Source organism: Equus quagga, chromosome 1, assembly GCF_021613505.1.
Source record: "Equus quagga isolate Etosha38 chromosome 1, UCLA_HA_Equagga_1.0, whole genome shotgun sequence".
NCBI lineage: Eukaryota > Metazoa > Chordata > Mammalia > Perissodactyla > Equidae > Equus > Equus quagga.
Window position 1 is genome coordinate 133,575,899 of NC_060267.1, and position 14,388 is coordinate 133,590,286.

Below are 14,388 nucleotides of genomic sequence, written 5' to 3' on the forward strand. Positions count from 1 at the left end.
AGGCAGCTATAAGCTGCTGAAGGTAGTGGTTTCTCTCTATATATAAATGTCATGTGTCTATACATCTATATATCTGTTACTGAACATATTTTTAAATCTTTTCAAAAATTATCTTTTAATTATAAAAATAACCCCATTACAGAAATTTTGGAAAGTAGAAAAAAAGTCCCTATAATTCCAGCATTCTAATATAACCATCATCATTATTATCTTATTTTCCTTTTTCCCCTCTCTCTTTATTTTTTATTAATTATGCTCCCAAAGGGCAGTAAATCCCCCTAAGCCTCACATTCCCGTCTGAGAGTTAAGGCCTAGGATGAGGAGGCGTGCGAGGACTCTGAGCTTTGAGAGTGCAGGCTTCTCCTCTGAGCCTATGACACCGCCATTGCAAAAGTGAAACTGTTCACAGGACTTCTGGGGCAAGTAAGGGTCAGAAGCCTTCGGAGAGCTGAGTGAAGGTACCTTAACTGTAAGTTTCATGAGAGCTCGGAGTGTGCTTTTCACCACTGTCTCCCCAGCACCCTGCTGGGCCTGCACATGATAGGTGTTCAACAGGTATTTGATGATAAAGGAAGGTAACTGTAGTGAAATTGTGAATTGTGGTAGTTCACATTATTGTTAGAATAGGAAAATAAAGGGAAAGAGTTTCGGAAAGAGTGGGTGCAGATAGGCACTTTTTTCCCCTCAGAGTTTTAAGAGCACCTTAAATGAGTTGAGGTTGTCTGGATTGCAGTGGCTAGACGTGTGTTTGCGGCAGCAGGTGTAAGTTAGCCATGTGGTCAAGCCTCCGAGCCAGGCCTGACTCTGATGCTGATGGCTTGCTCACTCATGGTTGGACTGCTCTGGCCTAACTGGCAGAGGGCTGTTAGGAACGTCTCAGGGCCTCCATCTCCATGGCTGTGAAACAACAAAGTGGCTTTACAAGGACCCCCCCAGATTCTTTTTATCTAAAAACTACAGCTCCAAAAAAGTTGAAATCATTCACTGTAGTAGCAAAAATGTATATGCTGTTATCTTCTGCCCCCACATTTCCTGAACACTGTGTGCCAGGTGCTGAGAATACACAGATGAATGAGCAACAGGCCATGGCCTCAAGGAGCTTGTTCCCTTACCAGAGACACAGACGTTTGTGTGGTTAATTCTGATACAAGGCTGCGAGGGCTGGGCTTGGAAATGTTAGCTCATTTGCCAGGTGGCTCATTTCCTGGAGCTCTGCTAGGAAACCAGGGAGATGACTGAGACGTGGTTCCTGCCCTCAGGGGGCTTACAGAATGTGGGAAGGAGAGGCCTATTGTGCAGAAGAGCCACGCTAGGTGGTAAGAATGCCAAGAGCCAAGGCTGGGAGCACAACTCACCCAGCATGACTCAGAGCAGCTGGAAGGGCAAAAACCTGGTGGAATGTAGCAGAGACTGATGTGTGAGGTGGGGGTAAAGTTCGTGAAGGAAAGCCAAAAAGGTAGCTTGGGGTCAGTTTATAAGAGGCCTCAAATGCAGAATTAAGGAGCCTGGACTTTTTGCAAACACTAAAGGTCTGAAAGCAGGGCTTGACTTAAGATCTGTTTTTGAAAAAACTAGAGCTGTTAGCAGTTAGGATGGATAAGAGTAGTGCAGAAATGCAGATGGAGCTAGTGCAGTCCTGTGGGCAGGTGCCTGGAAGGATCTGCAGAAGTTCTGGCCGCAGATGCAGTGGCTGGGAGATTGTAGGGAGGCAAGGACTGAAGAGACTTGAGAGAAGATCGTCACTGCTTCTAGTCTCTTCACATTGCTTTCCTTTTTGAGCAAGTTGCTAGGAGGTGAGAATTTGCCCTTTCAGGCCGTGGGCACTTTTCATGCTCCATGTCCATAGTGGTCAATGCTTTCCACTCATAAGATAATAAGAAAATTCTTGGAAGCTGGGGGTGGGAGAGTGGGGCTCTGGACTGATGTCTTCACCTTGAAGGCAATCAGACTGTCTTGGATTTGAATCACGAACTTGAGCTCTGCAGCCTTAACAGCCTCCATGGAGCTTTCTCCACTGGGAGAGGAAACTTTTGATGAGTCTGTGCACATAATCATGGACCTGTCATTTCACAGAATTTACATTCACATTATCTGACCTCGCTTAAAACTTGGAACAAGCATTTTCATTATTAACATTTTAGTTATCTCCTCATACTTTTTTCTTAAATTTATTAGATTAGGTTTTATTTATTTATTTATTTATTTATTTCCTTTTTCTCCCCAAAGCCTCCCAGTACATAGTTGTATATTCTTTGTTGTGGGTCCTTCTAGGTGTGGTATGTGGGACACTGCCTCAGCGTGGTTTGATGAGCAGTGCCATGTGCGCGCCCAGGATTCAAACCAACGAAACACTGGGCCGCCTGCAGCGGAGCATGCGAACTTAGCCACTCGGCCACGGGACCAGCCCCATAGATTGGTTTTATTGATTTTGTTTTGTTTTGTTTTTAACTGATTTGGAGATTTGCTGTCAATAAATCCCCTAGCACTTTCTAGATTGTTTGTATTTTGAGATTATTTGAAATTAACCTTAGGACAGGGAACATATATTTAACTAATTATCTAGTTTTCCTCTTTTGGGGAGTATTTGCCAGCTAGAAAAGTTGATAGATGATAAGAGAAAAGGAAACAAGAAAACGACGTGCATTTGAAATGCTAATTATTTTTCTTTTCTATTTGTAGGCGAGCGATATGTGATGACATTCTTGAATGTGTTAAATTTTGGCGATCAGGGTAAGATGAAATTCTGTAGTGTTTTAATTAAAGGTGAATACTGTTAGTAGCTATTTTCTAATATTTTTCTCTGCAGTTTGATACGTTTAATGAAAACTGAACCTGAAGATTATAAAAAATGAAGATTGTAAAAAAACAAATCCCGAAGATTGAAAATTGTATGTCTCTGTAAATATGTAGTGTCCTAACTATCCCCTCTCATGTGACTTGGGTAGCATGTTCTCTGTTGAGATCTCTGTCCTGACCCTGTTTTCTGCAGAGCTCTGGTGCTCATTGTAGGGGTTGGGAGGTAATAAGAGAGGAGAAAATGGAGCTCTCCTTCACAGTCACAAAGATTTGCCCCATATTTGTGTGGCTAGATAGGTCTCAATATTGTTTTCATATTTATTTTTTAATATAATCTCAAAGTAGTGGAAATAAAAATAGAAAAAAATCAACTTGTCATTAATGACTTTTATAAAAAAGTGCTGGTGATGGAAATGACTATCAATGTCAGTATCCTAGTTGTGACATTGTATTAAAGTTTTGCAAGATGTTACTATTTGGGGAAACTGGGCAAAGGGTACATGGATCTCTCTATTATTTCTTACAACTACACATGAATCTGTAATTATCTCAAAAAGTTTAATTTAAAAATAATTAAATGAGAAAAAACATTTTAATAGTGCTGTGAAAATTCAAATAGAAAAACCAGGAGGATTGGTGTTTCTTCCTTTTTGTTTTGTAGGTATATATGATATAGTGAATAATCTTGGCTCCCTTGTGGCCAGATTAATTTTCCAGCCGATAGAGGAGAGTTTTTATATCTTCTTTGCTAAGGTGCTGGAGAGAGGAAAGGATGCCACACTTCAGAAGCAGGTAGTCTTGGTTCTTATGTCACCACCTCTCAAGTGAATTCTCTCTCTAATGGTAAGACAGAAATGTGGAGCAGTATGTTTCCATTCTGTTTGATTTGAAATTTTCCTCTAGATTTTATTCTTTTATCACATTCTGAATGATGGCAGGACCCTGAGCTCACTTCTTTCACAGCCTTCTCCCTTTCCTCCTGGCTGGCCCTTCCTTGTCACCCCTTTGTCCCTCTTTGTGGCCATCTTCTTGACCCAGCCCTCTCAGAACGCTCTACAGCTGTCTCCCATGGTCTAGTCTTAGGTATAAGAATGAGATTGCCTCCTCCATCCTCAGATTCTCAAGAACCTAGGGAGCCAGAGGATGCAGAGACTGGGCAAGGCTAATCTAGGGCATGGGGAAGAAAGGATGTGATCATTTGGTTTAAGCTTGTTAAGGACTGTAAAGTGCCCAGAGCTACATTCTGACTGTGAGAATCTACATACTCTTGTTAGTAAAACAGAAAAAGAGATTTTAATCCAGAAGTATCTGGTTGTAAAAGCTTAACTTTTTCTAAAACCATTGAAAATGTCTGACTCTCTTAGAATCAAAAGCAAGGTAAGTCATCCTCTTACAAGTCTTAGAAGATAGGTGCAAAATATAGTTTATGTACAATATTTCAAAATGAGTTAATCTGGTTCTCAGTCTGATTTGGAATACTTTCCTAAGCCTACGTTCACAGGAACATCAGGATTTGGAGACGTTTGTCAGAAGCAGCACACTGATGAAGCTGGTTAGCAGTGTAAAACTTGCTGTCCATTTAAGAGTGAATATCAGAGGGGAAAGTGAGTGTTTCCTAAGCAACATTTGAAATAATTTATCTAAAATAAGTTAAAAACTAAACCTCCTCCTCACTACCTAAGGAGGTACACATTGTCTTTTTTCCTTCATTTGCCGATTGACATAGAAACAAACATAGGCTACAGAAAAGCAGTGATGGCGTCACCAGTTGAAAGAGTGATCTGGAAAATAGCAAAGGAGAAGGCCAGATGTGAAGTTTTTCTTTAGCTCATGATTCATCCAACTTCCTTCCCTCTTCCCTGGCCCCAGGAGGATGTTGCTGTGGCTGCCGTGGTTTTGGAGTCCCTCCTCAAGCTGGCCCTGCTGGCTGGCCTGACCATCACTGTTTTTGGCTTTGCCTATTCGCAGCTGGCTTTGGATATCTACGGAGGGGCCATGCTTAGCTCAGGATCAGGTATGAGCAACAGTTTTGCCAGATTTGCTCTAATTTCCAAACAGAAATAGAAGAGTCTTGTGAAATTCAAGAACTTGTGCACATATAGTTGATATCCATGTCAGTGTAGGGAAAATCGTCGGTGGCTGGGGCTGTGGGACTGTTCCCCTCACACAAGGTCAGACCACAGCTCAGGGTGCGGTCAGGGCCTTTGGCACCGGGTCACTCAGTTCCCCAGCCTCACTTGGAGGAGCTACGATTCCTTGGCTTTCCTCTCAGGCTCAAGTGTATTTTGCCAAGTGCTTCCTCAGACTCCATTGGGTGAAGGAGGAAGCGGAGAGCAGGCTCTAGTGAGTCTGCACTTGGTACGAAATACATCTGAAGATGGTAAATGTCACATCAATCTCGTGGGCTGATGCATGAAAGCCTCTGAAGGATAACCCAGAGCCATTTGCAGAGAATAAAATTGATCTCGGCAAATAAAATGGTATGTTTAATCCAGTGACTCTTGTTTTGAAGGAGAAAAGTATTGAAGGCATTGTAACTTTAAAACACCTGGTGCTCAGGCCACTGAGTGTCTCACAGCACTTGCTCGGCCCTGGGGACTCGACCACTTTCAAAATCCCTGGGGCCATAGGCTGGCAATCCATTTGCAATGTTTCATCTTGGGTTTGGCAAAGATGTTTTTAATTCCTCAAGTCACTAGACAGAAACTTTGAAGTCTTCTTTCTTCTGCTCCATCTCAATGTAAAATTGGAGACTTTGTCAAATGCCATTTCACAAATTCATGATAATGTTTTAGTCTCCACTATAATGGGTCCCAAACGTTTCGTGTTAGGGGAAGAAGGGTCAAGTTTCTATACTAGAGCAAAGGTCATTAAATTTGGAAAAACACCTGCTATGAAACCAATGAAGTGGTTTGCAGCTCCCCGGGCATGTACCTTGAGAAGAAGAACATTTCCATCAGGCAACTGCAGGGAGATCTCATTGGAAGCCATTAGTAAGTGAGTGTGCAGAGACTGGGACTCAGCTGTTTCACAGAAACAGAAACCTTTCACAGAAGCCTTCTGAAAGGTAAGCACCAAGGCAGGCAATCACAGGACACTGCCAGGAGGAGAAGGCTGTCTCATTAATGTCATGCTCACCTGGTGGCATAATCAATCACAGACGATATATAAATGAGATGCTGGTGCCAGTTTTGAGCATTGATAATAGACTTATCAATTAAAGGGTCAGTGCTAGTTGATTTCTAAGATAATAAATTCTGTCTCTAATGGTTTACATCAGAGTCAGTCATAATTTTAGACTCAAAAAGGTACTCTCCCAGTCTCATCTTTAGACTAAGTAGAGTCTTGAGAATGGTCTGGTTTCTCAGTCTCTGAAAAGAATATGTGGTTTGGTGTGCCACTGCAGGATCTTTAGGACCATTGTCGTCTCTTGCCTGGCCCAGGGCTCCATCAGCATCACTGCCCCAACAGGGTCTTCTAGCATTTTTCTCCTCATTTTAGCTGCCTCTCATTCTGACCAAACTTGCAGCTCTCTGTCAAACCCATAGGGGCCTCTAGTAGGGTCAGTCCATCTCCCCAGGGTGCCTGCTGGCTTTCCTTCCCTTGTCTCTGTGCTGCCCCTCATCTCCTTGCACTTCTCCTGACTGTACCCGAATGCCTTTTCTACACCAGAAAATACTAACACTGCTGCTCTCCCCTCCCCACCAACAGTCTTTTTTGTTCACTTAAATACCTCACAAAACTTGCCTTCCTCCAGAAAGTCTTCCTGAATTAATCAGAAAAGAAGGGCAACTTTCCATGGCTGAGCCCAACCACCCTAGTTTTGAAAGTAGAACTTGCAATGCTGCTGTCCTCAGTTGCCCCAGTTGCATATTGGTCTTTGTCCTTACCCGGGAAGGGGACTTGCCAGTGACCTGAATTGGCTTCTTACACCCTCTAGCTTCTGTGCTACCATCTCCAAATGTGGGACTCAGACACAGCAGGGACAGGCTTCCGTGGGAGGCACTGTGGTTTTGCTTTGCATTATTTATGATCAGCACTGTGTGTAATTAGGGGCTTTGTAAGTACTCTAGAGACTTTTCTCAGGAATCTTTCTCATACCTAGCTTTTCCACCCTTTAGAAAAACACACATTGGTGTTCTTCCCTGAGATTCTCACATTTATGTCTTAGGTGCTTCTCTCTTCTTTTACTTTTTAAAATCTGTTTTTTCCCTCTATCCCGTTGTATTAGTTTCCTAGGGCTGCAATAACAATATACAACAAATTGGATGGCTTAAAACAATAAAAATGGATTGTCTCACGGTTCTGGAGGTCCGAAGTCTGAAATCAAGGTGTCAGCAGGGCCATGCTCTCTGATGGCTCTAGAGGAGGACCCTTCCTTGCCTCTTCTAGCTTCTGGTGTTTGCTGACAATCCTTGGCTTGTAGATACATTACTCCAGTCACATGGCTGTCTTCTCCTTGTGTGTCTTCACATCGTTTTCCCTCTATGAGTGTCCCTGTGCCCAAATTTCCCCTTTTTGTAAGGACACCACCATAATGGGTTAGTGCCCACCCTAATGACCTCAATTTCACTTGATTTTCTCTATAAAGACCATATTTCCAAATAAGATCGTTTCTAAGGTACTAAGTGTTAGGACACCAACATACTTTTTTGGGGTATATAATTCAACCCATAACACCCCTCAGTTCAATCCATAGTTTGAGGTTCCATCCATGAATTCCCCAATTTTAGCCTTTTTCCCTAAAATTGACTCGGAGCCTTTCCACTTGAATCAGTTTCATGCAAGAGTTTGTGTTCTCCGTGTTGCAAAGCAGCTCACTATCCACCTTCACTAGGCCCACACATGCTATTAGCTTTCCATTACCAAGTGAGAAGTGCAGGTTATGAGAGGAACCCCGTTCCTTTCTCTCAGAGAGAGGAAGGTAGAGAGATGCAGCAGGCACAGTAGGCATAGCCTCGAGCCATCCCAGGGCAGCATCTGCTCCCTACCACCTTGTCTGGAGTCGTCCCTCAGCTGCGGTGGGGGCCAGGCTACTTTCTGCAGTGGCTTGAGGAATGAAGTGCAGCGTGGCTTGATACAATGTGGAGCCCAGGAGAGAGCCATGGAAAACAGTTTTTGTTGGGCATCACGTCTGCCCTATTAATATTCCTTTGGTAATTTTTGACTGCCATACAACTGTGTAGGGTCTCCATGGCACAAGGATCTTTCATATTAAGCAGCTTTCGTAAACCATGAATAAGTTCCAGATTATGAGACTCTGAAACTTCAGTCGCCCCCTGTTTTCTTTTAGTCGTTAAGTTTTTTCTTTATTGAGGTCTAATTTACATAAAGTAAAATGCTATACTCTTTTAAGACCATAGTTTGATGAGTTTTGACAAATATATACACCCACGTAACCAACATCCACATTAAGACAGAACATTTCCATTACCCCAGGAAGTTCTCTCAGGGCCCTTTCCAGTCCACTGCCCCCTCGACCTCAGAGGCAACCCCTGATCTGATTTCTATCACCATAGATTAGTATTACTTTTAAAAAGAATTTCATGTAGATGAAATCATATAGCATGGACACTTTTGTCTTTGGCTTCTTTCCCTCAATATAAGGTTTTTGAGATTCATGCATGTTTTTACATGGATCAGTCATTTTTTCCTCTTTGATTGCTGAGAAGTATTTCTTTGTATGGATGGCCCGCAGTTTATCCTTTCTCTTGATGGTTTGTTTTGGCTATTATGAATAAAACTGCTATGGGCATTTCTGTACAAGTGTTTTTGTGAAAATGTGTGCTTATTTCTGTTGGATGTGTACTTAGGCATGAAATTGCTGGGTCATAGGCTAGGTATATGTTTGTTTTATTAGAAATTGCTTGGCTGCTTCTTGATAATGGCCCTCTGAGAAGAGGGGATCAGTCCTATTCGTAAGGCTCCTAATCTTTTGTTGGCAGATTTGTCCAAAGTTTGTTAGTTAGCTGTAGAAACACATCACTTTGTTTTAGGAGAAAAGAACATTGTAGGCTTTGGCTCTTCCTGCAGATTTGTGGGTGCTCTATCTCCGTGGCTTCCTGCTGCTCTTGAGCCCCGGGCTTCTCTCCAAGGTCTTTTCTTCAGGACCTCTCAACTGAGGTTCTCTTTTTTTTTTTTTTTTTTTTATTGAGTTATTGATAGGTTACAATCTTGTGAAATTTCAGTTGTACATTAATGTTTGTCAGTCATGTTGTAGGTGCACCACTTCACCCTTTGTGCCCACCCCCCACCCTACCTCTCCCCTGGCATCCACTAAACTGTTCTTAGTCCATAATTTTAAATTCCTCATATGAGTGGAGTCATACACAGATTATCCTTCTCTCGCTGGCTTATTTCACTCAACATAATTCTCTCAAGGTCCATCCATGTTATTGCAAATGGAATGATTTTGTTCTGTTTTGCAGCTGAGTAGTATTCCATTGTATATATGTACCACATCTTCTTTATCCATTCGTCTGTTGCTGGACACTTAGGTTGCTTCCACGTCTTGGCTATTGTAAACAGTGCTGCAACAAACATTGGGGTGCATAGGACTTTTGGGATTGCTGACTTGAAGCTCTTTGGATAAATACCCAGTAGTGGGATGACTGGATCGCATGGTAGTTCTATTTTTAATTTTTTGAGGAATCTCCATACTGTTTTCCATAGTGGCTGCACCAGTTTGCATTCCCACCAGCAGTGTGTGAGGGTTCCTTTTTCTCCGCAACCTCTCCAACATTTGTTGCTATTAGTTTTAGATATTTTTGTCATTCTAACAGGTGTAAGGTGATATCTTAGTGTAGTTTTGATTTGCATTTCCCTGATGATCAGTGATGATGAGCATCTTTTCATGTGCCTATTGGCCATCAGTATATCTTCTTTGGAGAAATGTCTGTTCATGTCTCCAGCCCATTTTTTGATTGGGTTGTTTGATGTTTTGTTGTTGAGTTGTGAGAGTTCTTTATATATTATGGATATTAAGCCCTTGTCAGATATATGACTTGCAAATATTTTTTCCCAGTTAGTGGGTTGTTTTTTTGTTTCAATCCTGTTTTCATTTGCCTTGAAGAAGCTCTTTAATCTGATGAAGTCCCATTTGTTTATTCTTTCTATTGTTTCCCTTCTCTGAGAAGGCATGGTGTCCGAAAAGATCCTTTTAATACTGATATCAAAGAGTGAACTGCCTACGTTTTCTTCTAGAAGCCTTATGGTTTTAGGTCTCACCTTTAGGTCTTTGATCCATTTTGAGTTTATTTTGGCACATGGTGAAAAAGAATGGTCAATTTTCATTCTTTTACATGTGGCTTTCCAGTTTTCCCAGCACCATTTGTTGAAAAGACTTTCTTTTCTCCATTGTATGCCCTCAGCTCCTTTGTCAAAGATAAGCTGTCCATAGATGTGTGGTTTTATTTCTGGGCTTTCAATTCTTTTTTTTTTTAAAGATTTTATTTTTTTCCTTTTTCTCCCCAAAGCCCCCCAGTACATAGTTGTATATTCCTCGTTGCAGGTCCTTCTAGTTGTGGCATGTGGGACGCTGCCTCAGCGTGGTTTGATGAGCAGTGCCATGTCCGCACCCAGGATTCGAACCAATGAAACACTGGGCCACCTGCAGCAGAGCGTGCGAACTTAACCACTCGGCCACGGGGCCAGCCCCTGGGCTTTCAATTCTGTTCCATTGATCTGTGCATCTGTTTTTGTACCAGTACCATGCTGTTTTGATTACTGTAGCTTTGTAGTATGTTTTGAAGTCAGGGATTGTGATGCCTCCCGTTTTGTTCTTTTTTTTCAGGATTGCTTTAGAAATTCGGGGTCTTTTGTTGCCCCATATGAATTTTAGGATTCTTTCTTCTAATTCTGTAAAGAATGTCATTGGGATTCTGATTGGGATGGCGTTGAATCTATAGATTACTTTAGGTAGAACAGACATTTTAACTATGTTTATTCTTCCAATCCATGTACATGAAATGTCTTTCCATCTCCTTATGTCATCATCCAATTATCTCAGAAAGGCCTTGTAATTTTCATTATATAGGTCCTTCACTTCCTTAGTTAAATTTACCCCAAGGTATTTTATTCTTTTTGTGGTGATTGTGAATAGTATTGTATTCTTGAGTTCTTTTTCTGTTGGTTCATTACTGGAGTATAGAAATGCTACTGATTTATGCAAATTGATTTTATACCCTGCAACTTTGCTGTAGTTGTTGATTACTTCTAACAGTTTTCCAATGGATTCTTTGGGGTTTTCTATATATAAGATCATGTCATCTGCAAACAGTGAGAGTTTCACTTCTTCCCTCCCTATTTGGATTCCTTTTATTCCTTTTTCTTGCCTGATTGCTCTGGCCAGGACCTCCAGTACTATGTAAAAAAAGGGTGGTGATAGAGGGCATCCTTGTCTCATTCCTGTTTTCAGGGGGATGGCGTTCAGTTTTTGCCCATTGAGAATGATGTTGGCTATGGGTTTGTCATATATGGCCTTTATTATGTTGAGGTAGTTTCCTTCTATGCCCATTTTGTTCAGAGTTTTTATCATAAGTGGCTGTTGGATCTTGTCAAATGCCTTCTCTGCATCTATTGAATTGATCATGTGGTTTTTATTCCTCAACTGAGGTTCTCTTATTATGCAGGGCCACCAGTGTCCTTGAGTGCTCAAACTAGTGGGCCTCTTCATTCTGATTTAAAAAGCGAGAAGATTTACTTGCTGGTCAGATAATCGTTGTTAAGCAAGAGATTGGTACATTTATTCATAACTGTCCTTTTGTTTTTAGCTGTTTATTTTAGTCAGTGCTGTGGAGTGCTGGGAGAGTCCTTCCAGGTACTTAAGACCATAGGCTCAAGCATGCATCTGCCCATTGACGATACTGGCTGGGCTCATGACCCAGTTCTGGCATTCTCTGCCATCCAGTTCAACTGAGGGTGCATGTGGGCCTCCTCCTTGGGCTCTGGGATCACAGTGGGTTGTTTTCCTTATAGGTCCTATTTTGCTGCGCTCCTATTGTCTCTACGTCCTCCTGCTTGCCATCAATGGAGTGACCGAGTGTTTCACATTTGCTGCCATGAGCAAAGAGGAGGTTGACAGGTAGGTAACCTTAAAGACACACTTTTAATCAAGGCCTTCAACCAAAATGAAGTGGCTTGCCAATCTTTCTTTTCGTTCTCAACATGCATTTACGGAAGGCTGTTTTAGAGGTAGCCCCGAGACCACTAGTGTGGGGTTTTCCCTAGGCCATCCTTGCACAGGCACCATTCAGTTAGTCCTTCCTGAGGTAGGGCTGTGGGGGCAGCAGCTGCTCTTTGCCTCCCTTTGTGGAGGAAGGCATCTGGGCTCTGAAGGGTTATGTCAGTACAGGTTTGCGGAGGCAGGCACAAGACAAGCTCCACTCCTCTACCTCCTTGCCCAGTGCTCCAGTGGGTTATTCAGGGGAGGAAGACATTTCTTCTACCCACTCTGGGTCCTTGCTGGACAACAAGTTAAATTTGCATGAGACAGAATAACAGAAGAAAATTAAAGTTTTATAACGTGTACATGGGAGAGACCCAGGAAAACTGAGCAATTCACCTAAATGGTGGAAGCACTCACCTTAAATACCATCCTCAGCTAAAGACAAAGGAGGATGTTGGGGGTAGCGTGAGTCAGTTACAGAAGGTCACCAGACAAGCACAGTAAACAACAGTAAGGTTATTACGCAGATTTAAGTCCTTGCCTTCTGCCTTGATAAGAGTTTCTAGAGATAAGGTCACCCCCCTTCTTCCTGGTACAGAGAGGGAGACACCTTTACAGATGGAGATTTCCCTTACAAATGTAAACGTCTCTTACAAAGGGTAAGGAAATTCTACTTTTCAGAGTTTCTCTCATGTCTGCAGTTTTGAAAAGTAGCCAGCCCAAAATAATTCTCATGGCAAATAGACATAACTTGGGGTGGCCAATTCCAATCCCGTACAGTTACCAAGGAGCTTCTTCAAGATGCAGAGTCCTACCCCTGAGAATCTGATTCAAGGGTCATTGAGAATCTCAGGGATCTATGACACCTCTCCTCAGAGAAAGGCCTAAGTGCACATACACGTTTTGCCACATTTTTTTCCCTTCCATTGACCCCAGATCAAGACCTCTGTCCTGGAACCTCAAGCACTGGTTCTTAACACTTGTTATGAGTCAAAATCCGCCACAGAGCTTGTTAGAAATGCAGATTCCTGCCCACCCTACTTCCACCACTCTCTCTCCTCCCACACCTGCAGGATCAGCAGGCCTCCAAGCATGTGTATGTTTTTTGAATCGTCAGTGATTCTGACGTGACTCCTGGCTCAGAGCCTCTGGCCCACACCCATCCAGGGTCATTAATTCTTGTGTCCCGAATGCCAAAAGTAGCAAGACAGTATCTTAAGATGTCACTACAGGATGAGGTTGAGGACAAGGATAAAACTGATAGGGGAGAAGAAGAGAGAGGAAACAGGAGAAGAGAGTAGAGGGGTGACTGTAGGTAATAGGGCAAGTAGCCCTCATTATCCCTTTGCCCCTTGAGGCCTGGGTCCCTTGGGGGGTTTCTGCTGCTCTGTAATGCCTTGAGTGCTGTTGAAAGCCCTGAGAGGCCCGGTGTGGGGGTGGGATGGGGAAGGGGCAGCTCAAAGAGTTGGGGAACTCTTCCTCCCATTTCAGAGCTGCCTCTATCTGCTTCCCATTTGGGGCTGTCGCAAAAAGCAGCTTGGTGACTGTTTGCTACCGTAGTTGAGGATTAGAGTCTGGAGCAGCCATCCCAGCCCAGACCAGATTCACCTTGGAAGTACTGGCCCCCTCCAAGACCAACAACTAGAATTTTAGGGGCTTGGGCCAGGGAATCTGTTTTATTATGCAGCTTCAGGAGATTTCTGATGATAGCTAGGGCCTTAGGAACCACTGGCCCAGACCAGCTTTATCAGTAAAAACTGCATTAGCACTGTGACCCATACATATTTAGGTGGACATGACTGAAACGAAGCTTTCACACAGCAGTAAGTACCCTAGTTATGCACAGGACACACTGATGGTTTTTATTCCATTCTGTTTCATTTCTTTTTTCTTTTTTTTTTTTTTGAGGAAGATTAGCCCTGAGCTAACTACTGCCAATCCTGCTCTTTTTGCTGAGGAAGACTGGCCCTGAGCTAACATCCATGCCCATCTTCCTCTACTTTATATGTGGGACGCCTACCACAGCATGGCTTTTGCCAAGCAGTGCCATGTCCACACCCGGGATCCCAACCGGCGGACCCCCAGCCGCCAAGAAGCGGAACATGTGAACTCAATTGCTGCGCCACCAGGCCGGCCCTCTGTTTCACTTCTTCAACTACCGTGTCATGACCAACTAAATTGACTTCCCAGCCCTACTTTTGGGTCACAACCGTAGTTTTCAAATAGTGGTCTAGACATGGTTTTTACCTCAGATAGTTAAATTTATAGCTATAAAACTTCTTTGAGTCCATCCCTTGATTTTTTTCATTTATGAAAAGGTCTATTTAACTTTAACTTTGAAAATACAGTTTTTATTTGAAAGGTGCTTCTAACATTTTTAAATATAATTTAAAACATACTAAATATATAAAAAATATAATTTAAAA

General features: G+C 42.6%; 1 protein-coding gene across 3 annotated transcripts in view; it reads left to right on the forward strand.

Moving 5' to 3' along the window:
• RFT1 (RFT1 homolog) overlaps positions 1 to 14,388 on the forward strand; it is a 40,954-nt gene that overhangs the window by 19,330 nt on the left and 7,236 nt on the right. For all 3 annotated transcript variants that reach the window (XM_046675227.1, XM_046675217.1, XM_046675236.1), the window contains 4 exons: positions 2,680 to 2,730; positions 3,458 to 3,588; positions 4,666 to 4,810; positions 11,773 to 11,878. In XM_046675227.1, the coding sequence (XP_046531183.1) occupies positions 2,680 to 2,730; positions 3,458 to 3,588; positions 4,666 to 4,810; positions 11,773 to 11,878 (433 nt within the window). The remainder of the gene's footprint in view (positions 1 to 2,679; positions 2,731 to 3,457; positions 3,589 to 4,665; positions 4,811 to 11,772; positions 11,879 to 14,388) is intronic.